Consider the following 27,261-nt stretch of genomic DNA (forward strand, 5'->3'; position numbering starts at 1 on the left):
GAGCCGAGCCGAGCCGCGGGTCGGAGCAGGAGCCGAGCCGAGCCCTCCTGGCCACGCCCACAGCCGCCCTTTGACGTCACGCGAGCGACCGCCGTAGGACGGCCTCTAATCCCGAGCGGATCGACTACGAAACGCGGCGGGGTCCAGCCGAGCTAAGCGGGCTGCTACGCGGCGGAGCCACGTGACCGGAAGAAGCCGGCGGAAGGCGGAAGTCGCGTGTCTGCGAGGCGGCCGGCTTGAGGCGAGCCCCGGGGCCGGAGGCTCGTGGAGTCGGAGACGCGGAGCCGCCACCATGAAGGTGAAGATGCTGAGCCGGAACCCGGACAACTACGTCCGCGAGACCAAGCTGGACATCCAAAGAGGTGAGGCCCGCACTTCCGGCGCCCGTGCGGGCGGCTGGGGGCGGGGCCGGCGCTGCGGTCCCGGCTTTCCCTGCCCGCCCGGGCCGCTCTGTGCACCCGGGGCTGCGGAGGAGCCGAGCTGCGGACGGCGGCGGCGGCTCTGCGTCGTTCCCCGGGAGAGTGGGGTCTGAGCCGAGCTCCTCGGGAGTCAAGGGTCCCGGACCCTGGGAGACCGGGCTGCCCCGCCACGGGCGCTGGGCCGCTTCTGATGGCGATCTCCTTCCGGAGGGGGAAGGGAGGACGGCGGAGACTGGATGACAGCTCCTCCCGAGAGCTTGAGGAGAGAGGGGTAGAAATGAAGTGGGTGGGTCTTGTCTCTCCCGATCTGCTCCCCCGGGGCATGCCGACCCCTCGTGGGTTGTTAGTTCTCGGTAACCTGCGTGGCAGGAGCCCAGGCTCGTGTGGACAGAGCGTTCTCGCCGAAGAGAGTAATAGAACTAGTTGGTTATATCTACTGTGGAGTGACGAGAGGGGGTGGTAGGAGAGGGAGCTGGGACGTTTCAGTCTTGGTTACTGGAGGTCGTCAACGTGTGTGTGTGTGTGTGTGTGAGCTTTGTTAAGATTTGTATGGTCTGTATGTGTGTGTGAGCTGTGCTAAGATGTGTATGGTCTGTGTGTGTGTGAGCTTTCCTAAGATGTGGTGTATGGTCTGTGTGTGTGTGTGTGAGCTTTGCTAAGAGGTGTGTGGTCTTTGCTCCCAAGTTAACAAGGTATTTCTTAAATGCAAATCAGATCTGTCTCTTGGATTTGACATTCTCTTGAGCCTTCGAAGCTCACTGGTCCTTCCTTCACCACTTTAACCAATCAATGAGCTGCTGGAAGAATCTTGCATTAGTTACCTTTGCCAGTATGGGTGCAATGCAGCCTTTGTCTTTGAGCTGTAGCTATGGGAAGCTTCCTCTCAGCCGTAATCTTTACATACTTAAACCCTGCTCGTGCCCTGCTGCATTTCAGTGCCAGTTCTGTATTTCCAGGGCATGTTTCTAGATTTCTGTCAGTGCTTATCAGGTTGTCTCATGGTTATATATATATTTTGATTAGCAGGCTTTTCTAGTAGACTGAGCTTGCAGAGAGGGGGGGAAATCATGTCCCTTGTATGCACTGTGTTTAGACAGTGAATCAGATAAATATCTGAATGAATGAGTGAGTGAGTGAATGGGTGACAGCCTGGGCACAGAATCTTATTCTAAGAGATACAGCCATTTTTGTTATTACCACCTTTTTTTTAAAGCAATAACTCTATTTTTATTTCATAATGGAAATGTTAATAGCAAAATGGGAAAATAGAATTTTTGGAGCACCATAAAACAAAACAAGAAATACATTTGCTATTTTTTATCTCAAAATACCCTCAGTAAAAGTCGATAAGATTAACGTTATTATTTTACTTGTGCTGTTTCCTTGTAAATTTTAAATACTGGGATAAGTACTGTTGAACCTTTTTTTTTTTTTGTTTTTCGAGACAGGGTTTCTCTGTGGCTTTGGAGACTGTCCTGGAACTCGCTCTGTAGACCAGGCTGGCGAACCTTTGTTTTTAAGATATCCATAATTCTGAAGTGGCTGGTTCATGTGTAGGAGCACCTTCCATGTGGTTTTACTGGGAGTTTTAAACTGTGGTGTCCTCCGAGCTCGAGGCGTGTGTCACATGTCACATTCGTGTTATTGTCTGCCATTGACTGGATGGTGAGGTTGGAGGTGGAGACAGTGATTGTGGTTTGAAGGCTTAAGGTGAATATATTAAGGGGTGCGTGAGGTTTGGATGGATTTAGATGAAAGTTAAGTCTTGATGGAAGGGATGCACAGAAAGAAAGTGTGAGGCAGTTTTAAATGACAGTGAGCACACCCGGTGAAGCCGATGAGACAGTGAGGCTAAGTTTTAGAACACCAGCGAGGGCTTGGAACTAATTCTCTACCTCTAAAAGTAGGTGTTACGAGTGTTATTACAATATGGGGAAAACAATTAGAATACCAGTGTGTATTTCCTATCTTAAACTTGGTGGTTCAAGCCTTCAATCTCAAAACTGAGACTGAGTTTGAGGACAGCTGGAGCTACACAGAGAATCCTGGTCTCAAAAAAACAAACAAGCCGGGTGTTGGTGGCGCATGCCTTTAATCCCAACACTCGGGAGGCAGAGGCAGGTGGATCTCTGAGTTCGAGGCCAGCCTGGTCTACACAGTGAGTTCCAGGACAGCCTCCAAAACAATACAGAGAAACCCTGTCTCAAAAAAAACCCAAATAAACAGAGGCAGAGGCAGGCAGATTTCTGTGAGTTCCAGGCTAGCCAGGGCTACATGGTGAGACCCTGTTTATAAACAAACAAGATCTTCTAGTTTTTATTTATGTAATATAATGAATTTACAATCTCATTTCAGCCAAATGCTAAGTATCCCGAGAAGAGTAGATTTGACAAGGGAGGACTTGCTTCTACCTTTAGAATACTGTAATATATTACAGTCTATATTATTGTGGGGTATAATAATTTGTAGAGTGAAGGGAAAGACTATAAAAATGTTTGTTCTTGAAGAAGTAGCTTGACTCTCTATGGGAGAGTTCTTGGAAGAACCTAACTTTGAGTTAAGTATTTTAGAAATTGTTAAGCTTTTCCCTAGTTATGGATATTAACTCAGATGTTTGTTTTTTTTTTTTAACTTTTGAAAGAAAATAAAGCATGTAATCTGTTCCAAGTCCCTTTTTCCCATTTACTTAATTTAGAAACAGGGTCTTACTGTAACTCTGGCTAGCCTGGAATTTTTCATATAGACCATATTGGCCTCAAACTCCTAGAGGTCCTCCTGCGTCTACCTCTGGAGCACAGGGATTAAAGGTGTGCAGCACCATGTTCAACTTTCCCAAGTCCATTTTAATGATAAATGAGGAAATTGCTTTCTAAAAAGTTGTGCTGTTCAGAAAAGACATGTTTGGAAATGTTTTCACTATTTTAAAACTCTTATTACTGAATGTGTTGTCTATAATGATGGATCTTGTCTTCATGAAAACACGTGGAAACAGCACGATATACCTTCTTTTAACTATTAAATATCAGTTAGCTGTAGGAGCCAGAGTAGATAGAACATTCCAAAACATACTTTGGAAGTAACTTTCAATAATCTGGTGGATATGACCAAAAAGTAAATATACCTAAATGGATATCGCCAGCTCTAAGCATCTTCTCTGTGGATCTGCTTGTTTTTATGAAGGACAGTCCTCACTTTGTCCAGTACCATGTTAACTATACCAGGGAGAGGTTCACAGGGACTGCAGTCACATGTATCAACCAAATGTTCCAGCAAGCTCTTGGTTATAGTATGTTAGCGTTCCATTAGCATGGCGCTGTGTGGAGGTCAGTACTGTGTGAGTGTGTTTGCATGTATTAACATGACACTGTGAGGTCAGTACTGTGTGAGTGTGTTTGCATGCATTAACATGACACTGTGTGGAGGTCAGTACTGTGTGAGTGTGTTTGCATGTATTAACATGACACTGTGTGGAGGTCAGTACTGTGTGAGTGTGTTTGCATGTATTAACATGACGCTGTGAGGTCAGTACTGTGTGTGTGTGTTTGCGTGTATTAACATGACACTGAGGTCAGTACTGTGTGAGTGTGTTTGCATGCATTAACATGACACTGTGAGGTCAGTACTGTGTGAGTGTGTTTGCATGTATTAACATGACGCTGTGTGGAGGTCAGTACTGTGTGAGTGTGTTTGCATGTATTAACATGACACTGTGAGGTCGGTACTGTGTGAGTGTGTTTGCATGCATTAACATGACACTGTGTGGAGGTCAGTACTGTGTGAGTGTGTTTGCATGTATTAACATGACGCTGTGAGGTCAGTACTGTGTGAGTGTGTTTGCATGTATTAGCATGACGCTGTGAGGTCGGTACTGTGTGAGTGTGTTTGCATGTATTAGCATGACGCTGTGAGGTCGGTACTGTGTGAGTGTGTTTGCATGTATTAACATGACACTGTGTGTCGCCATTAAAACCAGAAGTTGAAACACACAATTGGAGGTCTGATCCCTCTCAGGAGTCTTAATTGGAAACAAAATTTTAATGAAAAGCAAGCATCTTTAATGCATGCTTGTAGGAAATGTACCTGCTCAAAAGCCGTGTTACGGTGAGACACACAGTCTAATGTGGGGAGCCTTAAAAATGTAGTTATGGGAATGACATGTGCTTGATTAATGTGGTAGCAGTGCTGCTACCAGATCAAGTACAGGTGATGTTATGTCGTCGGGTACAGTGTGACGGGGCTGGCCCTGAGTTAGTACACGCATGGGAAGAGAAGGGTGACTGTTTCAGAGACGATGAGTGTTTGGGTTTGGGGACTGGAGACTGAAGATGGAATGACCAAGGTCTGAGTTCATTACTGCTGGATGTGAGATGCTGTTAGTCAGAGCACAGATAGCAGGGGGAGTCCAAGGGAAACACACTTACTGTTACATGTTGAATCTGGTTAGACAACAGTATGTTTGGCAGACTAGCTAAGAACATGGCTGATGGGCAGGTGACTAGTGTCTTTGGGCCTCAGTTTCACCAGCTATAGAGTAGGAGACAGTAGTAGAATGTACCCTGAGTTTGTGAGTTAGACAGGTGTTTGGAGTTCTGTCTGGAACTCAGTGAGCTCTGATTTCAGTGCTTTTCAAGAGAGTCAGCAAGTGTAGAAAGTGCTCAATAAATGGTAGCTGTGTTGTATAGTCAAAAAGACAGCGTTGTGTGTCTGTCAGTGCAGCAGGGTTCAGTGCCATGACGACTAGCACAAGCAGCACAGGCTTTAGTTTAGTAAAAGGTCATCATGGTACTTGGCTTTGTTCCAGATACTGTGCTAGGCATAGGTGTGCAAACGAACAATATGTTGGAACCCCTACCTGCAAAGGGTCACAACCCAGCTAAATATGGTAGGAAGTATAGAAGGAAAGGGGTGTGTGCGTGCATGTGTGCACGCGTGTGTGCGTGCTCGTGTGTGTAGTCTACTCGTGTAAGGCCATATATATATATATATATATATATATATATATATATATATATAATGATTTTGAAAAGGTTTGCAGGTGACAGGCATACTTGTATCTTTCACAGTGTTAGACACTGAGCAGTATCCCTAACTAAAGGCTTATTGAGTAACAGAGTACATGATTAGCTGGGGCTTTTCACAGGAAATAGTAAATGAGTTATTTTTTAAAAAGAGATTATTCTTATTCCAGTTCCAAGAAACTATGATCCTACCTTACATCCTTTTGAAGTCCCACGAGAATACGTAAGAGCTTTAAATGCTACCAAATTGGAACGAGTGTTTGCAAAACCATTCCTCGCGTCCCTGGATGGTCACCGTGATGGAGTCAATTGCCTGGCAAAGCACCCCAAGAGCCTGAGTACTGTTCTTTCTGGAGCGTGTGATGGAGAGGCAAGTCCACTGTAGACCCGCTGTTCTAAACTATCACTAAAGGGCAAGTGCACTGTAGACCTGCTGTTCTAAACTCTATCACTAAAGGGCAAGTCCACTGTAGACCTGCTGTTCTAAACTATCACTAAAGGGCAAGTCCACTGTAGACCTGCTGTTCTAAACTCTTATCACTAAAGGGCAAGTCCACTGTAGACCTGCTGTTCTAAACTCTATCACTAAAGGGCAAGTCCACTGTAGACCTGCTGTTCTAAACTCTATCACTAAAGGGCAAGTGCACTGTAGACCTGCTGTTCTAAACTCTATCACTAAAGGGCAAGTCCACTGTAGACCTGCTGTTCTAAACTATCACTAAAGGGCAAGTGCACTGTAGACCTGCTGTTCTAAACTCTATCACTAAAGGGCAAGTCCACTGTAGACCTGCTGTTCTAAACTATCACTAAAGGGCAAGTCCACTGTAGACCTGCTGTTCTAAACTCTATCACTAAAGGGCAAGTGCACTGTAGACCTGCTGTTCTAAACTATCACTAAAGGGCAAGTCCACTGTAGACCTGCTGTTCTAAACTCTATCACTAAAGGGCAAGTGCACTGTAGACCTGCTGTTCTAAACTCTATCACTAAAGGGCAAGTCCACTGTAGACCTGCTGTTCTAAACTCTATCACTAAAGGGCAAGTCCACTGTAGACCTGCTGTTCTAAACTCTATCACTAAAGGGCAAGTCCACTGTAGACCTGCTGTTCTAAACTCTATCACTAAAGGGCAAGTCCACTGTAGACCTGCTGTTCTAAACTCTTATCACTAAAGGGCAAGTGCACTGTAGACCTGCTGTTCTAAACTCTATCACTAAAGGGCAAGTCCACTGTAGACCTGCTGTTCTAAACTCTATCACTAAAGGGCAAGTCCACTGTAGACCTGCTGTTCTAAACTCTATCACTAAAGGGCAAGTCCACTGTAGACCTGCTGTTCTAAACTCTATCACTAAAGGGCAAGTGCACTGTAGACCTGCTGTTCTAAACTCTATCACTAAAGGGCAAGTGCACTGTAGACCTGCTGTTCTAAACTCTATCACTAAAGGGCAAGTGCACTGTAGACCTGCTGTTCTAAACTCTATCACTAAAGGGCAAGTCCACTGTAGACCTGCTGTTCTAAACTCTATCACTAAAGGGCAAGTCCACTGTAGACCTGCTGTTCTAAACTCTATCACTAAAGGGCAAGTCCACTGTAGACCTGCTGTTCTAAACTCTATCACTAAAGGGCAAGTCCACTGTAGACCTGCTGTTCTAAACTCTATCACTAAAGGGCAAGTCCACTGTAGACCTGCTGTTCTAAACTCTATCACTAAAGGGCAAGTGCACTGTAGACCTGCTGTTCTAAACTCTATCACTAAAGGGCAAGTGCACTGTAGACCTGCTGTTCTAAACTCTATCACTAAAGGGCAAGTCCACTGTAGACCTGCTGTTCTAAACTCATCACTAAAGGGCAAGTGCACTGTAGACCTGCTGTTCTAAACTCTATCACTAAAGGGCAAGTCCACTGTAGACCTGCTGTTCTAAACTCTATCACTAAAGGGCAAGTCCACTGTAGACCTGCTGTTCTAAACTCTATCACTAAAGGGCAAGTCCACTGTAGACCTGCTGTTCTAAACTCTATCACTAAAGGGCAAGTCCACTGTAGACCTGCTGTTCTAAACTCTATCACTAAAGGGCAAGTGCCACTGTAGACCTGCTGTTCTAAACTCTATCACTAAAGGGCAAGTCCACTGTAGACCTGCTGTTCTAAACTCTATCACTAAAGGGCAAGTCCACTGTAGACCTGCTGTTCTAAACTCTATCACTAAAGGGCAAGTCCACTGTAGACCTGCTGTTCTAAACTCTATCACTAAAGGGCAAGTCCACTGTAGACCTGCTGTTCTAAACTCTATCACTAAAGGGCAAGTGCACTGTAGACCTGCTGTTCTAAACTCTATCACTAAAGGGCAAGTCCACTGTAGACCTGCTGTTCTAAACTATCACTAAAGGGCAAGTGCACTGTAGACCTGCTGTTCTAAACTCTATCACTAAAGGGCAAGTCCACTGTAGACCTGCTGTTCTAAACTATCACTAAAGGGCAAGTCCACTGTAGACCTGCTGTTCTAAACTCTATCACTAAAGGGCAAGTGCACTGTAGACCTGCTGTTCTAAACTCTATCACTAAAGGGCAAGTCCACTGTAGACCTGCTGTTCTAAACTCTATCACTAAAGGGCAAGTGCACTGTAGACCTGCTGTTCTAAACTCTATCACTAAAGGGCAAGTCCACTGTAGACCTGCTGTTCTAAACTCTATCACTAAAGGGCAAGTCCACTGTAGACCTGCTGTTCTAAACTCTATCACTAAAGGGCAAGTCCACTGTAGACCTGCTGTTCTAAACTCTATCACTAAAGGGCAAGTCCACTGTAGACCTGCTGTTCTAAACTCTATCACTAAAGGGCAAGTGCACTGTAGACCTGCTGTTCTAAACTCTATCACTAAAGGGCAAGTCCACTGTAGACCTGCTGTTCTAAACTCTATCACTAAAGGGCAAGTCCACTGTAGACCTGCTGTTCTAAACTCTATCACTAAAGGGCAAGTCCACTGTAGACCTGCTGTTCTAAACTCTATCACTAAAGGGCAAGTGCACTGTAGACCTGCTGTTCTAAACTCTATCACTAAAGGGCAAGTGCACTGTAGACCTGCTGTTCTAAACTCTATCACTAAAGGGCAAGTGCACTGTAGACCTGCTGTTCTAAACTCTATCACTAAAGGGCAAGTCCACTGTAGACCTGCTGTTCTAAACTCTATCACTAAAGGGCAAGTCCACTGTAGACCTGCTGTTCTAAACTCTATCACTAAAGGGCAAGTCCACTGTAGACCTGCTGTTCTAAACTCTATCACTAAAGGGCAAGTCCACTGTAGACCTGCTGTTCTAAACTCTATCACTAAAGGGCAAGTCCACTGTAGACCTGCTGTTCTAAACTCTATCACTAAAGGGCAAGTCCACTGTAGACCTGCTGTTCTAAACTCTATCACTAAAGGGCAAGTGCACTGTAGACCTGCTGTTCTAAACTCTATCACTAAAGGGCAAGTGCACTGTAGACCTGCTGTTCTAAACTCTATCACTAAAGGGCAAGTCCACTGTAGACCTGCTGTTCTAAACTCTATCACTAAAGGGCAAGTCCACTGTAGACCTGCTGTTCTAAACTCTATCACTAAAGGGCAAGTGCACTGTAGACCTGCTGTTCTAAACTCTATCACTAAAGGGCAAGTCCACTGTAGACCTGCTGTTCTAAACTATCACTAAAGGGCAAGTCCACTGTAGATCTGCTGTTCTAAACTCTTATCACTAAAGGGCAAGTGCACTGTAGACCGCTGTTCTAAACTCTATCACTAAAGGGCAAGTCCACTGTAGACCTGATTTCCTAAACTCACACATTCCATTACAGACCCCTTTCCTTTTAGCTACCCTCAGTTTGACTTCAGTTTAATTCTTAAGCCTGAAGTAATATTTAGTGGGTTTTTTTTTTATCTAATCTTAAAATGGTACCAGTTCGATGGTGCAAGGCTTAATTTGACAGTACATAAACTTACCATGTTTATAATAAAGGTATTTGAATTTCTCACAGAAGTGGGTATTGATGGCTGAACACTTCATTTCCCATTCTAGTAAGGGAAAAAGACTCTGAAACACTTTGGAATCAACAGTATCTGACAGTTGCCAAGTTTATGCTATTGATACAGTTATCCATATGCAGTATGTTATTTTAATCCAAAGGATTTTGGTTTTAGTGCCTGGTAGAGTGACTCATAGCCTTTTCAATGTGGGGTTTCTAGAATATTTTACATTTAGAATTCTCTGAGATTTTCTGTTTTATCATAGGTTAAGATTTGGAACCTGACTAAACGAAAATGTGTCCGAACGATCCAAGCGCATGAAGGTTTTGTACGAGGGATCTGCACTCGCTTTTGTGGGACTTCCTTTTTTACTGTGAGTGTCCTGTCGGCTCAGCAGTCTTTCCAGCAGGCACAGGGAGGATCTAATTGCATAAGTTATGTTCAAGTTCATTTATTTGTTCCGAGGACCTTTGGAGCTCATTAGTACAAAGGAGTTCATTAAACCTTGAAAAGTCCTACTTTTCTTTATGTAATCCAGCCTTATTACTTACTACTGTTTGCCTTTTTATAAACAAGTACTTAACTCCATTGAGCTATTATCTGAACATCGAGAAGTAGGGTCAATGGGAATTAAGGTGCAATTGATTATGTAACCTACTATGGAAAATTTTTATTGCTAAGATGAATACTTTGTATTTTATCAGTAAGGAACCACTGGAAACAGTGTGTATGGGAGAAGAATAACTATATAGAATACTTGCTGTTTCAACAATTTTGAGTATACAATTTGGTGATATTCAGTATGTTCTTATCATTGTGCCACTGTCATCGGTGTCCACTTTAGAACTTGTCGTGCTGTCCTAATACGGTATTCAATAATAGCTCCCACGCTCTCCCCTCAGCCCTAGTGACAACTAGTCCACTTTCTGTTTCTCTGAATTGCCTGTTATAGATGCCCCACATGAGAAGAATCATACGATCTTTGTATGTGCGACTTTCTCACTTAGCATGACGAAGTCAAGGTTGTCTGTGGTGTAGGATATCTGTAATCTCTTTTCTGAGGTTGCTAAGATCAGCAGTGATGCATGTATCACCATCTTTGTACCTATTCATTTACCAATGTAGTTTTAGTTTGTTCGCACCTTTTTGCTGTTATGAGTGACTGCTGTGAATATTGATGGAGTTCACCGATGGCGTTGTGACAGGTGAACAACAGATTCCCTGCTGTGCTCTGGGATGATTGCTTCAAAAGCAGTGAATGCTCAGCTGGCAGGCAGTCCTCATTGTTTGCATAGAGTAATAGGGGGCCTGCCTGGGGACTGAAACCAGGATATATTGGAGGCTTGGCGAGCCTGTCCAATGACTGAGAGGTACATGGGAAGACAGCTGTTCCTGCTGTGGAAAGGACGTCAGCGGTCACCAGCAGGCTTAGAGGAGAGGGAAGGTCTAGTGTGAGGAACTAGACTCACTGCAGGCTGTTTGAGTGAAGGGACTGTCCTTTATAGATGAGGTTCTGGGACTTAGAAGAAAAGTCAGAACTAACGTTGGTATCATCATTGCAGAACTAACGATTGAGATTATAGTATGGCATCAGTGTGAGGAAATTGTAAGTGAGCATCTAGAGGTGCCGGGGAATTGGCACTACAGAATGCCTCTGTTTAAGTAGGAAAACCTAGTAGCCATTGAGCAGACAGAACTAACTGTATGACACACTGGAAATGTCTGCCATCTGTGGTGAAGGAATTGGGTGGCAGGCTGGAGCTGCAGGCAGCTGAGACTTCTGTTCTTCGCGAGACTTTCCTCTGGCTATGTGAACTCATAAAGCAATAGTATCCCACCCACAATATTTGCGGTATGCTTTCCCTTTTTGATGGAACCAGGCACTAAGGCGAGCATTGTGTGTGCCAGACAAGGCTCTCTCGCCAGCCTCCATTCGCAACCCCGCTGTTGATTTTTTGGTGTGGTTTGCTTTTTTTTCTAAGCATTCAAAATAAATAAAGTCTTCTCTGAGTATTATTCACTTAAGTGTCCATCAACAAATAGATAAAGATTTGGTGTCTAGATGTAGTGAACACTACTCAACCATTTACATGGGTTCTAGGGACTGATCTTCTTGCTAGGTAAGTGCTCTGAGCTAGCTCCCCCAGCCCCTGCCATTTCTTTTTCAAGACAGGGTCTTACAATGTAGCCTTGGCTGTCCTGAAACTCACTGTGTAGACCAGGGTGGCCTCACTTGCATGGACCACCTGCCTCTGCCTCCTGAGAGTTGGGACTAAAAAGTGTGTGTCACTATACAGGCAAAAGAGATTTAAAAACAAAACTATCTATGTGTACGTGTGCCTTGGGTATATGTAAGTGGGCAGCATGCATTCAGGTGAGGGCAGAAGAGGGCATGGGGTCCTCTGGAGTCAGAGGCAGTTGTGAGCTGTCTGACACAGGTCCTGGAAGTCCACCCCCGCCATGCTTGACTCTTTGAGATAGGATAGTGAGCCACCGCCAAGTCACTACGTAGCCTGTATAGCCTATGTTGGCCTCGGTCTCACCATCCTTTTGCCTTTACCTTCTGAATCCTGGAATTGTAGGTGTGTGCCACAATGCCGGGCTCAAAACTTTGTAAGTGATTACCTTTATGGGCCAGTACCCATTTGTTATAATACGTGTTTCCTCCTGATTCCCGGACTTTGATCTAGTCTTATGTGTTTGCTTTACTCCCACTCTTGTTTTTGATTTTCTCTGCTTTGTGCATTTGTTACAAGTCTTTGTTGTGATAAAGTAGTAGAGAACGAAGGCATCAGTAAACGTGAAAATGAAGAGATGGGAACTGACAGCTTGGCGTTTGTGTTGACGACTCTTTGTGTCTAGGTTGGCGATGACAAAACTGTGAAGCAGTGGAGAATGGATGGGCCGGGCTGTGGGGAAGAGGAGGAGCCGCTTCACACGATATTGGGAAAGGTAACCACGACAGGCGCCAGGGCCAGCGGGGAGGGCGAGGGCTCGTAGTTGGCCTGCTCACAGTATTTAAAAGTGCCGCTCTGTGGGATTACGGCCCGTTGACGCTGGAGAGTACGAGCATCTCTTTGTGCTCATTGTAGCACAGTGGGACTTCTCTTCGGTCATGTGGAGGCCGCAGGGAGACAGTTGTCACAGGAGGCCGTGGAAGAGCTGTGTAAGACGGATGCTAGGGAGTAATGGCTGGGTTCTGTCTGGTTCGTGTCATCATAGATCTTGTGTGAAGCTCAGAGTTCCCATTAGGACTCCCATTCGTGGAGCAGTTTGTGCTCCTTGTGTAATGTCACACTCGTCACAGAGTATTCCCCAAGTGGCGGGCGCATGTTTTGTGATGCCGACGCCCTTAATGAGCAGACAGGACTGTGAAGCTAGGTTCAGCATGTGTGTCTCCCTCCTCATCGCACCATTCCGCATGCCTGTCTGTTTAGGCGCTGCTGCAGGGTTCAGCCAGCTCAGAGCACGCGTAAAGGGAGATAGGGTAGGATGTGTTACAAGATGAGAAAGTCTCCAGGTGATAACAGATTAGTCATTCAAAAAACACTTGGCTTCAGGCTGGAAAGATGGCTCACAGGTTAAGAGCACTGGCTGCTCTTCCAGAGGACCTGAGTTCAATTCCCAGCAACCACATGGTGACTCACAACCATCTGTAATGCAACCTGGTGCCCTCTTCTGGCCTGGGCAGAACACTGAATACATAATAAATAAATTAAAAAAAAATAACAGTTGGCTTCATTTTTATAATGTTTTCAGCATTATATATTTGGGGGGTTTCTGTGTTGCCTTGGCTATCCTGAAACTCGCTCTGTAGACCAGGCTGGCCACAAACTCAGAGATCCCCTGCCTCTGCCTCCCGAGTGCTGGGATTAAAGGCTGCACCACCACCATCACCATCTGACACTTTTTTGCCCCTTTTGAAGGGCTTCAAAGAAGTTTCTTTAGATTTACCCAAGGGGGAGATCCCATGATTGGTAAGGTGGCTTTTCCAGGGTGAAGTTTACATTTCACATTTGGATATGCTAACCCTGTGACTTCCCCAGATGTAGGAAGCTCAGTTGCACAGTTTGTGATAAAGGGTGGTGATAAAAGAGGAAAGACACCCCTTGAGATCTGCTGATGAAAGTGTGAGTGTGTGAGCATGTCTAACACCCTCTGCTTTCAAAGACAGTGTACACTGGCATTGATCATCACTGGAAGGACCCCGCCTTTGCCACATGTGGACAGCAAGTAGACATTTGGGATGAACAAAGAACCAACCCTATATGCTCAATGAACTGGGGATTTGACAGTATAAGCAGTGTTAAATTTAACCCCATTGAGGTATGTTGTTTTTAATCTATATTCTGTTCATTGTTTCACATGAAGTCTTAGCTCTGTTTGGGAAACATTTTAAAGGTTTTGTAGCAGCTGATAAGTTTTCCATGTTGTATCTGGGTTCTGTGAAGTCTCCTGGTTGTGAGAATAGACTCCAAATAAATACTTACCTCCTTTTGTTGTGCTTTTGAGACAGGCTTTGGTTAGCACAGCCTGGTCTTGAGCTTGTGATCCTTTTGCCTAAGCCTCTCTCTAATTTTCCACACTCGAGCTCCACAGATTATACCATTGTACCTGGAGGGGGATGCTCCTTCTCCTTGACCCTCTAGAGATCTGTGGGAATGGGCACTGCACATGCTGTTCCCATGCATAAGTCATATGGGTGCCCGTGCCTCACGCATGGCCACTCTTGGACTGCATGGTAATTACAGACGGAGGTGTTTTCTGCCCAGAAGTCTGAGTTTATTTCTAATTTCTTCTGCTCTAAGTGCAGATGTGGAGGTCAGCTGTCACACGCTGCCCATTTGTATGTGAACTTGGGAAGGGAGGCTAGCCTGGAGGCTAATGTGACCGCTGGACTCCGGACCTTTCCTTGTCTTTTTCTGGAGTGGAACGACCCTCATTGTCCCAAAGACTCAGTCAAGATGCTTTCTCTTTCAGTGTTAATTTCTGTAAGAGACAGTCCTGAAATGCGAATGTAAGAGGAGGAGGGAAGGTTAAGTCGAAGCAGCAGGGTCCAACAGTTCTCAGTGACGCTGGCGCACCGAGCGGGACGTGGGTGCTGCAGTGCAGGGTGAACTTGGGAGGCGGCAGACAAGGCCACCCTGCCGCCAGCCTGTGCCTGCGAACACTCTTCTGCATGAGGCTGCACACAGGCCTAGAGCAGGGTCGCCGGTGTGTCTGTCCATCCCACCTTACTGTACAGTGTCTTACAGAACATGAGCACACCACCCTACTGTACAGTCTTACAGAACATGAGCACACCACCCTACTGTACAGCCTTACAGAACATGAGCACACCACCCTACTGTACAGTCTTACAGAACACAATCAGACCCCCTTACTGTACAGTCTTACAGAACACAATCAGACCACCTTACTGTACAGAGTCTTACAGAACACGAGCAGACCACCCTACTGTACAGTCTTACAGAACATGAGCACACCACCCTACTGTACAGTCTTACAGAACATGAGCACACCACCCTACTGTACAGTCTTACAGAACACAATCAGACCCCCTTACTGTACAGTCTTACAGAACACGAGCAGACCCCCTTACTGTACAGTCTTACAGAACACGAGCAGACCACCTACTGTACAGTCTTACAGAACATGAGCACACCACCCTACTGTACAGTCTTACAGAACATGAGCACACCACCCTACTGTACAGTCTTACAGAACACAATCAGACCCCCTTACTGTACAGTCTTACAGAACACGAGCAGACCCCCTTACTGTACAGTCTTACAGAACACGAGCAGACCACCTACTGTACAGTCTTACAGAACATGAGCACACCACCCTACTGTACAGTCTTACAGAACACAATCAGACCCCCTTACTGTACAGTCTTACAGAACACAATCAGACCACCTTACTGTACAGTCTTACAGAACACGAGCAGACCACCTTACTGTACAGTCTTATAGAACATGAGCAGATCACCTACTGTACAGTCTTACAGAGCACGAGCAGACCACTCTACTGTACAGTCTTACAGAACACGAGCAGACCACCTTACTGTACAGAGTTACAGAACACGAGCAGACCACCCTACTGTACAGTCTTACAGAACACGAGCAGACCACCTTACTGTACAGTCTTACAGAACACGAGTAGACCACCCTACTGTACAGTCTTACAGAACACGAGCAGACCACCTACTGTACAGTCTTACAGAACATGAGCACACCACCCTACTGTACAGCCTTTCAGAACACAAGGAGACCACTCTACTGTACAGTCTTACAGAACACGAGCAGACCACCTTACTGTGCTGTCTGTGGCTGTTTCCATACCACAGTGAAAAAGTCAAATAATTGCTATGGGAACCACCTGCCCAGAAAGCCTAATATACTTTCCTTCTGGCTTTTTATGGCAAAGGTTGGCTGATTCTAGTCTTGATTCCTGGCTGAGCTGTGTGTTCCTGGGTTTTACTCCTCCATCTTCACTTTGGTGGTCATTATCAGCACAACAGTAAACACAGACAGACAGTGGTTGCTACTTTTTGAGGGGACAGACAAATATTTTGCTTTCCTGTTTTGATGAACATGTCATGAAATGTTCATCTAATGGCCAATTATAAAATCATAATTACTGGTTATGACCTATCGACTATGGTTTTCAAACTTGCCTATTTAATAGCTCTATTTGTCCACTGGCTTTGTTTTTTTTAATCTTATGAATTGACTTAGTGATAAAAGCAAATGGTGCACATGCCTCTTACCCTGTATTAAAGCTAATGGAAAGGGCGGGGCAGATTGCTGTGAACAAATAGAGTCGTTATTTCCTTTACTCATTAATAATTAATTTTCTGTTAAAATATTGAAGCCTAAAATTCTGGTTAATACTGAGGATCGCCACATTTTGCAGTGTGAAAGTTTTTATTCAGTCTAGGTGAAACTTTTTGCTGTGTTCAGATTACAGTCTTCCTTTTAGAAATTGGTAGCAAAAGTAGCAATGAAAAGCCACGAAGGTTAGGAGGTTAAGGGCACCTAGCAGAGGCTTCAGAAGCAGCTGTTGAGACGGGCTTTTGAGAAGAGTAGGACCCGAATCATGTTTTTAACATTAGTTGATGCTATGCCATTAAACTGTGTGCACACAGGAGGAGCTAGCTGGCCATACTGCTGTGTAGTAAGTCCCTTTCCCCTGCTGTTTTCAGTGAGAAGTAGCATTATTAGGTGGGAGCTAAGGGTTGTGGTGTCTGGAGCCATGGATAGGGAAGAGTGTTGTTACAGAGGGTGGGGTCAGGCACAGAGATGGCTCAGTGGCCAGCAGCCTGCTGTACAAGCATGGGGACTGAATTTGATCCCGGCACCCATGTAAAAGCTGAGCATGGTGGCGTGTCTGTAGCCTGTGTTAGGGCACCTCATATGCCACCAACTGACGCCTGAGTTCAGTTCCTGGAACCCGTATTGCAGAAGGAGAGAAGTCATTCCTGTAAAGTTGTTTCCTGATGATCACGTGCATGCACTAAATAAATAATGCGGAGAGTGATGGAGAACCCTAATTGACTTCTGGCTCCCACACACAGGCAAGACCACACACACACACCACACACGCATACACACACACACACACACACACACACACACACGCACACACAAGTGGACTCGGGGTCTACCCGATGATAGCTTATTCGCACTCAATACCAAGGATTGTCATAAGTGCTTTGTGTGTTGAAAATTGACTTAGTAAGGTGGGGTGGTACATACCTGTAATCTATGCAGTCTGGAGACCAAGACGGGAGGGTCACAAGGTTGACGCCATCCCGGACGGCATAGTGAACTAGACTGCTGTCTTTGGGGGTACACACATGGCTCAGGGGGTACAGTGCCCGCTGAGGAAGCATGAGGTCCTGAGTTGCGTCCCCAGCTTTCACATGAAAGCCGTGTGCTAGCGCATGCCCCAAGCCCCATGCTATGGAGAGCAGAGACAGGCGGCTCCCCAGAGCTTGCGATCCTGTCACAGACAGTGAGAGAGAGCAATAGAGGGAGCATTGACCTCCAATCTCCCCACGCACCTTGACTCACGTGCATACACAGGCAGACATGTACATGCACAGGACACACACACACACACACACACGGTTGGACAAAAGACAGGGCATACTTATGCAGCACCCACAAACAAAAGGAAATGTTTAACTTCTAATAAAGCAGAAAATTCGAGTGTTTAGGAAATATTGTCATATAGAGCATTTAATTGACTGCCTGATTTCATCCAGTTAAGGTACATTATCTGTCACACTACGATACTGGTATCACTTTAAAAAATAGCCTTAAATATCAAAAGTCATAAAATCAGGTACACTTTTGGCTCACTAATACCACTCCTGAAACTTTATGTTAAGGAAAAATTCAAAAGAAGAATTTAAATGGCTGGACATATTTCCTGAAGTGTTATTTATAGTAGTCAGAAGCAGTAACTTAAGTCTTATTACATTGGAGAGCAGGTAAGTAAAATACGTTGTGCTATAAATAGGACACGCTGTTGTTGCCGGTGACTGGAATACATGCATGGGATGTATGAAAACACTTGACTTAGCTGAGATTGTGGGTGACTGATTATATCCTGATAAAATGGGTTTAACATACATATTAAAGATAAATAACTTGTGCTTTGAATAGGCATGTTTGTTTCCAAGCCTGGCTTTTAACTGGTGATTGTTACGATTGTTTTTAGACGTATCTCTTGGGAAGCTGTGCTTCTGACAGGAATATCGTGCTGTATGACATGCGGCAAGCAACTCCTCTGAAAAAGGTGCGTTCCCGTCTCCTCCTCACTTGTGGGGTTGTTACGGCAGAGCCTTCTGCATAGCGGGTGGCCAGACAGAGAAACCAGTGCTGCAGCCTTGTTTTCCTCATAGAGATGTTCCTTGGCCCGGAAGGATGGCAGTGGCATTCAACTCTCCATTGACTTAGACGCCGTTTCTTTGTTGCTTCCACAATGCCAGTACATCTTAGGCATCAAATCAGTACTTGCTAAAGTGAAACTTTTCAAATGAAAGGTGTTTCGTTACATTGATTAATATGTGCTAGCTTGAGGGGGGTTAGTTATCATATGACATACCCATTACTTATCCCAGACAGTTTTAGAACTCATTCATATAACCAATGATTTTAGTTACATGCCTGCTGCTGGTTTGACTCTGCTTACACGAGCACCGTCTTGTGGATGAGGTTTTGCAATAGTCTTTTTATTCACCGTTGTCATTTCAGGACTTAGATGTTTGTACATGGAACGACATCAAGCATTTGTAGCAGTGTCAGGGCACAAGAAGGGCTGGGTATCATTCATGCACTGAGTCCATTGCCTCAGCTCACATATGAAATTCCTTTGTCTGCTACATGTGGTGCCCAGGTTTGCTAGGCGGAACTAGGAGGGCGGGAGTTCAAGGTCATCCCTGAAACACACTGAGTTCCAGGCTTTATGAGACTGTCAAAAGAATAAGAAAAAACAAAACACTTTCGTAATGAGGTGATAGATTCAGAGATATTAAAGGTAGGAAGAATGATGTTAGCATATTCATTCTTCATTAAAAGTACAAATTTAGGTACTCATTCATGTGACATATGAACTTTGCTGTCTGTATTTCTTTTATAAAGTAATGGTATTAACTAGTACCTTGCAGTGTATTTATAGAAGTGAGAGATGACACTTTTTAGCATTTAGCAGAATGCTGACATTTTACTAAATAGTTGTCTTTGGTAAGTACACACATCTAAATGCATAGTCCATTTTTAGTCGAGTTATATTAGCTGTAAATTGAAGAAAATAATTGTAACCTGTCATTCAGTTCACTTGAACTCTGAGCTTTGTGTTTATCTGTTTGTTTTAAACTGTAAAGCAGTGCTTAATTGGAGTTTGTCACATGTAGGTAGTAATGGACAACATCGCTGTTTATTTATTTACTTACCTTTAAGACAGGGTCTCACTGTGTAGCTCTGACTGTCCTGGAGCTCACTATGTAGAGCAGGCTGCCTCTGCCTCTTAGGCTGCCTTGTTTTATCTTTTTTATTTATAGTAGTCCTCCCCAGAAGCAGTTAGTCGGGGTAAAGTACCTGAGAGCTCAGCTTTGTACAGTGAATACATGGGTTTCTTTACTTTCTTCCTCCGCAAATACCAATACCATTGTGTTGTTACCAGCCGTCACAGGCCCTTTCAACCCCCTTCCTGTTGGAGACACTTCTTCTGGGCTTTAACCCTAAGCTCACGGTTAATTCTGTGCCTAACTTGTTACGCTGCCATTTGTTGCTTGTATTTGCATCTTAATTTTTGTTGTTGTTTAAATTTCCTAACGAAACTACTAAGTTATTTGCAGTTCAGCTGTTAAACATTTTTTATTTTATTTTTTTGTACTTAACCACTGTGTTCTGAGGAAGCAGTCGTTGATTTCTTTCCCCACTGGCCTGACTTGTGTGGTGTGCATATAAAAGTATTTGCTTGAGTCGGAAAGAAGAAAGTAGAAAATGTACTCGCTTTGTGCGTGTTAACTCTGTGGTAATGGGGTCATGCACACCTCCTTTCCCAGGTTATCTTGGATATGAGAACAAATACAATCTGTTGGAACCCGATGGAAGCTTTCCATTTTACTGCAGCCAATGAAGACTATAAGTAAGTGTGTCTCTTTGTAGAAGAAACTTACTCCTGTCACAAGTGGCTCCCTTGCCATGCCTTGCCTTGTTAATACAGTATGTTTTACCTAGAAAGTCCGCTTGCATGAGGAAGTTTGAAAACTGTCATTTGCTTTGCTGAAAATAACTTCCCAAGTTGGAAAAGAGGTTTTTAGAAAAAATATTTCCTCCGCTTTCACAATAACATAGACAAAGAAGAGTAAACTAACATCTGTGGGTAAATTCTGTTTGTCCAACAGTTGATGAGTATGGCCATGCCGTTCGCTTATGTACTGGTAGGGCAGCCTTTGTGTTGTAATGCCTGTGGTGGATAGTTACAGTGAAGACCGGATGCTCATTGACCACACAGAAGAGACTGGGTGACCTCTGATGTAGGCCGCTTAAATGATGCCTGGACTAGCAGGTGTGCTCCCTGATGCGTTCTTACCACTCCAGAGGCTACGTGGTGTGTTCAAAGCCAGCTTGGGTTGTATAGGAAGACGTTGTTTCAGAGCAGACAGACATGTTTTGTTGGAAGCGATGTCAGCTTTTACGGGTGTTTGTGACTCCTCAAGTAGCTGATGCTCATGTGGTCAAACTGAGTGAGAGTTTAGATTTATGTATTTGCTGTGCTGTAAAACTGACGTAGCAGACTTACTTTGAACTGAGATTTTATGATTCCTTATGTAGTGGTTTACTCTTGTTAAAACATTGGCTGCCTCGTTTAGTCTATTGGTACTGTTCTCAGGTGAGATGTATAACCAGCGTGTGTAGCTTTCACTTTGTCCAGTGTATGGATATGAGAGCGAGGGTGTGAGCTCGTACACGGGACTTCGGTGCCTTAAGTTGTGTTAGCATTCCTATGCTGAGAAGAAGTGCATTGGTCCCGAGCAGTGCCAGCCACAGTGAGGCCTCTGCTTGCTGTCATGGATGCTTTGAAATGAAATGGTGCTGGTGCAATGAAAGACCATGAAGACGAGAGTAATTCTGCAGTGTAGTGACCTCTACTAGTATTTCTAAAGTACATTGTCAGTCAGCTGTTTGCCAGGGTAATCTTTTTTCAGAGCCTTTTTAGAATTTCTCATTTCTTGCCTTGGGAAGAATTATCTACAGTTCCTAAAATAAGGCATATCTCTTATAAGAAATAACTGCTAGTTTCCCCTGATTGTCCTTATTTTTAAGATACTCTTGGTGGGTGTGATGGTGTGTGTCTAAGAGTGAGGAGTTTAGGCCGTCTGCTGTGGGGAAATTTGGCTTCCTGGCTCAAGGGTTACACGTGAGCCTGTCTCAGACAGAAGGTCTGCTGTGGTGTCTGTTCTGTCTTCCTTGTCTTTCTTTAAACATTACAGCAACTTTTAATAAACTCAAATTCAGATCTAAGGTGTCCGATTACTATGCAGAAAGTGGGCAGGCTGTTTAACCTTACCCAGTACTGTGTTTTGCTCTCTGTGAGAAGAAGGGTGTAGAGTAGGTGACTGCCTGAAGAATTGCTCTAACTAAGAGCATTAGGCATTCCTGTCCAGATGGATTGGGGTGCTTGGAATTTGAACAAACTTGCATTTTTTTCTCCACAGAGTATTGAAAGAATTTGATAAAGAAAGCAATTTGCTAAAAGAAAAAAATGTTGAGAATCAGTAGACTCAGGGTGGCCTAGAACTTGCTGCCTAGCTCAGGCTGGCCTCCGTTCAGTTTGTGATGGCCTAGAATTTGCTGCTTAGCTCAGGCTGGCCTCCGTTCCGTTTGTGATGGCCTAGAACTTGCTGCCTAGCTCAGGCTGGCCTCCGTTCGGTTTGTGAGCCTCCTGCTTCCGTCTCTTGACTGTTGAGGCTATAGGCGTGAAGGCATAAGTACCCTACCCAGAGTGGTTTGTCTTTTGATAAGAAATATTATGCATTTTTCAGGTGTTTGTCGGCGTGTGTTGTTTTGTATCATTACAAACTAACAGACTGCTGTAGATTGAATGGATTAAACAAAGAGTTATTTATCCTGGTTTGGGAATTGCCAGCATAATCAGGATCACTGGGGGCCCTCGTCCAGAATGCATGTATGGAGGGCCCAGGTGGGAGTTGGTTCTCTTCTACCGTGTGGCTCTGGGGATTGTACTCAGGTCCTCTGGTCTTGGTGGTATACACCTTTACCCACTGAACCATGTCAATGGTTTGGGGCTTTTTTGTTTGTTTGTTTGGTTGGTTTTGTGTAAAGTTACAAAGTAGTAAGAATTGTTGGTGTTTTTCTATGTGTCTTATGTTCTTTAACTGTATTCAGAATCAGACTGCCTGTTAACAGGGTCATTGTTTAGCTAATGTTCTTGTTTTTACTGATGTCTTTTAATAGTACATATGGGTTCTTTCTAGAAATTTGAGTGAAATATTTAACCATGTTTTACAGCTTGTATACTTTTGATATGCGTGCACTGGACATGCCTGTAATGGTCCACATGGATCATGTGTCTGCGGTACTGGATGTGGACTACTCCCCCACTGGAAAAGAATTTGTGTCTGCTAGTTTTGATAAATCTATTAGAATCTTTCCTGTGGACAAAAGCCGAAGCAGGTATGTGACTGCCAGCAAGCCACTTATTTTGTTGTTGTTGTTTCAAGACAGGGTTTCTCTGTGTAACTTTGGAGCCTGTCCTGGACCTCGCTCTGTAGACCAGGCTGACCTCGAACTCACAGAGATCCGCCTGCCTCTGCCTCCCGAGTTCTGGGATCAAAGGCGTGCGCCACCAATTCCCCGGGCTGGTTAAACCACTTATTTTTTGCATTGTATTTACTTAGGCCTAATAGTCATTTATTTTCTCTTAAAAGGCGGTTGGTTTGTGTGTATATGATAGGGCTTATACCCAGCCATTGGGACACGCAGGGTACACTTCGTCTTGTGTCATGGCAGATAGTATGACATCAGCATGCAAAAAAGCAGGACATTGAAGAGAAAGTCTCATGTAAGCTTCATTTTAATACCCATTGTCCCTCTCCAAACATAAATTCCTTGCAGTTTCAATGTCTAGTACATATCTTAAAAGCCATGAACAAGGCTAGTGTGTGAGTACACTTGAGGTATACAGTCTATAAGTCATATGTGATGTGGTTTTTATTTTACTGTGGATAATTAGTCGACCTGTTTCCTTTCCATCAAGCTGTCTGCATTTTGACTCGTTTTCTCTGTATTTGGAGTTAAGAAGTCTCATCTTAGTTCCCTTGACCTTGTACTCCTTTGAAATGTCCTTCTTAAGGCTCCCAATATAGCATCTTCTACGAATTCACTTAGCATGCTTCACAGCGCTTCCAAGTAGGCGTGACTTGACGTCGCCATTTATTAGATGATACTTACCTCAACTTATCAGACACTTTTGCAGCTCTCCCTGTGTTTTTCACACATGTAAATAAACTCTCACTTCAATTAGGCATTTAAAACAGTGTGCCCAAGCTAAATTCAGAACTGGATGCTCTTTGGAGGCTCATGGGTTCATTTTATTTTCCAGTAAATGTTAGTAAGGAGGGAGTGACTGTTGACCTGAATGAAATTGGGGAGGAGTAAGTATTTATTAAGACTAAGCCAAGTCTAGATAGGCATGGTAGCGTACTCACTCCCTTAATCCCAGCACTCGAGAGGCAGAAGCAGGCTGATCTCTGACTTTGAGGCCTGGTTTACAGAGCTACATAGGGAAATCCTATCTCTTGGGGGTGAGGGGTGTCATTTCTTAAGCTTCCAAAGTTATCCCTGAATTGAAATAATAATTATTATTTTTGTTTGTTTGTATTTTTTGTTTTCTGCAATTCTGTGAAACTTTCTATGTCTGGTTTTGCTTAGTGTGTTTATATTTATTTCTATTATACATTATGTCAGGTCATCCATTTTTGTTTGTTTGTTTGAATTCCCCGTACCTAGACTAGAATTAATGGGTTAAGTTCAATGAAAATACAATGAAACACAATTGAATTTTCCTTGTATACTTCCTCAGGACACTAAAGTGCTTTTCTGGTCATTGGTAGGCAGTGGTTGAAGAAAATCTGAAGATGTTAACTTAATTCCTTTTCTCCAGGGAAGTCTACCATACAAAGCGAATGCAGCACGTTATTTGTGTGAAATGGACCTCTGACAGCAAGTACATTATGTGTGGGTCTGATGAAATGAACATCCGTCTGTGGAAAGCCAATGCATCGGAGAAACTGGGTGTGGTAAGGCCAGTTTACTTTCATCCTGATGGAAAAGTCAGCAACTAACCCAAGCTAGGCTCACTGATACTGTGTTCCTGCAAGACTGGGAAGTTGGCTCGTGCGGAGGCCCAGGTTTTATCCCTAGAGCACACTTCTTTCTTTAAGAAAAAAGAAAAGACATAGCAACAGACCAGTACACCAGACAGTGTTCTGTAGAAGACAGGAGGATCCCTGGCTGGCCAGCTAGTTGAGTTGGCACGTTCCAGGTTCAGAGACAGACTTTGTCTCACAAAATAAGGTGGAGAGCAGCGGAGGGGGCCCACGTGGACTGGAGCCTTCCCGGGCACCGCTGTCGATGAGCGCACACACAGATGCACTTTCAGAAGGTTTTTGTTGTGGTTTGTGGTTTTCTGGTTTTGTTTGGGGGGATTTTGTTTTTGTTTTTTTTTTGGTTTGGGGTGGGGGTTTGAGACAGGGTTTCTCTGTGTAGTCCTGGCTGTTCTGGAACTCCCATCAGTAGCCCAGGCTGGTCTTGAACTCACAGAAATCCACCTGCCCCTGCCTCCTGAGTGCTGGGATTAAAGGTGTGCACCACCGCCAGTGTCAGCAGATTTGATCAATTCAGATTGATCCTCTTGTGTTTTCCTTGCTGGGTTTGGGAGACCCCTGTTCTGTTACAGTGGTAGTGATTGTGCATATCAAAGGATGATGGTCCCTGAGCCATCATCTAATATCAAAGACCTGACAAACTGAATTCAAAGTTGATTCCATGAAAATGCAGCTACACCTGAGCGGTCAGAATAACGATGACTTGTGGTTTTTGTTATTGTTGATCCTTCTGAATGTCCGCTTTCCTGAGTGAAGCGTGGTTGATAGGAGAAGCAGCTACTAAAAGGGGTGTGTTAGTTAGGTTTGAAGTGCTTTCTGCCTTGCCCCAGTAGTAGAATCCAGGCACAGTAAGCAATATTGAAAGGTAATTCTATTTTAAGTTCAGTTATCATTAGGTGTTGCTCTGTCTTCTCTCATTATTGAATGGTCTAGTGTGTTTGTTTTATTCTTGGCATTCTTAAACAAAGCCTACTTGGGGATCACTGTTTTTCTTTTCACGTAGTTAGACTTTTACCAGAACCTAAATTGATTATTACTATGGAGGCCTTTTCTGTACCCTGTGCCTAACAGGTCCCCTCCGTGGGGCTCACAGCTGTGCCCGTGCAGTGCACTTGGTTTACTCTCTGGCATCTATTTATGCGGCTCTGCTGCCTCCAGAACAGCTGCTGTCTGCAGAGTGTTACTAACAACTTTGCAGAGGCGTGCAAGCTCACTGGTGATTTTGTCTGTATGTTGTCAAAGTTGAATTTTGGGGAGAAGGGCAAGAGGGTGCTTCCTAGGTTTTTATACTCAAGAAAACTAAAGAATTCGAGATGCCAAATGCTCCTTGTTTTTAGCTTACATCACGGGAAAAAGCAGCGAACGATTATAACCAGAAGTTAAAGGAAAAGTTTCAGTATCATCCACACGTCAAACGGATTGCTCGCCATAGGCATCTCCCGAAATCTATCTACAGCCAGATTCAGGAGCAGCGCGTAATGAGGGAAGCTCGCCGCCGAAAGTACGTGTTAGAGCATCTGACTGTTGTCCCCTTAGTCCCTTTAACTGTCTTCCCTCTCCTCTCTGTGGACCAGGCTGGTCTTGAACTCACAGAGATCCGCCTGCCTCTGCCTCCCGAGTGCTGGGGTTAAAGGCATGTGCCGCCATTGCCTGCTTTCAGTAGTTTTTCTGGTGAAGAAAATGCTTTATGATTTGAATTTGTTTTCCTCTGGCTGAGATGATTTCTTATGTACTTACTCATATTTTCTGTATTTTGCTTACTTCTAGGGAAATGAATCGTCGTAAACATAGCAAGCCTGGATCTGTGCCAATTGTGTCAGAGAGGAAGAAACACGTGGTGGCAGTTGTGAAATAATGTTTTGTCTTCTACCCAGCTCCATATCTAATTATTTGCGACTTCTGGTTGGAACTCTGTAAATAAACGTCCCGGCTGTGGTTTAATAGTAACAGTGCACTTGTGTTTCTCTCTCTCTCCGTTTCATGGCTGCGGCGTCTTCTCTGCTCTTCTTACTCCCATTTGTCTGATCTAGAAGCTGGTGTGCAACAGCAGAACCAGCCGCAGGTTCATCTGCCGTGTAGCAAATGAGACCCCATGGTGTTTGCCTGCTGTCTTCTCAGAGCCTGTGGTGCCCCTCCTCGAAGGGAAGTGCCGCCTGCCTGTCACTGGCGCTACCTCCTGCTCCGCCACAACCTGGTTCCCATGGTGATAGTTCCGTGTCCCACACTTTACAGAGCCTGACTAGTCAGACATGAGCAATTTCCTGTAATTGGAGCCTGGGCTAATCTAGACTTAGCGTGATTGTGACCGTTCTGAAATGTCACTCGGGGGTTCAGTGTTTTGTAAGAAGATGCACGGGTAGGTCTCACAAGTGAGATGGTCAGGGTAGAGCCTGAAGGAGGACAGGATGGTGGTAATGAGAACCCGCTTAGAAGAAGAAGATAAGGGGATCAGGCTTAGGGCAGCCCTAGGAAGAGAAGCGTATCCAGTGCCTTGTCACTAAGCCGTGCCCGTGGCCACCGTGACTTGTCTTTGATGGAAACGCAGCAGGGTGCTCTTAGCTTGTTTGTAATTGCCCTTGTGTCGCCATGTCACGGGCAAGATGTCCAGAGAGCATCCTGGTCAGCTGAGGTCCAAAGTGGACACTGTTGATCATTCACAGGAGACCCGAAGCCACATAGAAAGTACTACGGTGTTTGATGGCAGGGACTAGGAAGCATCATGAACTGGTGCTCACCAGTATTCGGGTATTGTGAGTGGGTGGGTTATTTATTGAATAACTGAACCCTCACAGGCAGGTGCTCATGTGTGCACATGCTCTTGTACTGCCAGCCGTGTGCGAGTCGTGTGTGTGCGTGCATGCATGTGTACGCATTTGTGCGCACACTTGTGGGTGTGTGTGTATG

The 27,261-nt window shown here is 44.6% G+C and overlaps 1 protein-coding gene and 1 non-coding gene across 2 annotated transcripts; both read left to right on the forward strand.

Annotated features, from left to right (window-relative positions):
• The first annotated feature begins 178 nt into the window (after nucleotides 1-178).
• Nucleotides 179-26,304, forward strand: Dcaf13 (DDB1 and CUL4 associated factor 13). The gene is made up of 11 exons (XM_040730382.1): nucleotides 179-362; nucleotides 5,608-5,807; nucleotides 9,697-9,804; nucleotides 12,294-12,383; nucleotides 13,602-13,757; nucleotides 18,162-18,239; nucleotides 20,011-20,093; nucleotides 22,481-22,645; nucleotides 24,135-24,270; nucleotides 25,695-25,858; nucleotides 26,125-26,304. Exons 1-11 carry the CDS (start codon nucleotides 293-295, stop codon nucleotides 26,210-26,212), a joined length of 1,338 nt encoding a protein of 445 aa, XP_040586316.1. The 5' UTR covers nucleotides 179-292; the 3' UTR covers nucleotides 26,213-26,304.
• LOC121133745 lies at nucleotides 13,378-13,540 on the forward strand. Its single transcript, XR_005870724.1, has one exon. It is a non-coding gene; the product is annotated as a U1 spliceosomal RNA (small nuclear RNA).
• Nucleotides 26,305-27,261: the final 957 nt, after the last annotated feature.

Source organism: Mesocricetus auratus, unplaced genomic scaffold (assembly GCF_017639785.1).
Source record: "Mesocricetus auratus isolate SY011 unplaced genomic scaffold, BCM_Maur_2.0 Super-Scaffold_100023, whole genome shotgun sequence".
Classification (NCBI taxonomy): Eukaryota; Metazoa; Chordata; class Mammalia; order Rodentia; family Cricetidae; genus Mesocricetus; species Mesocricetus auratus.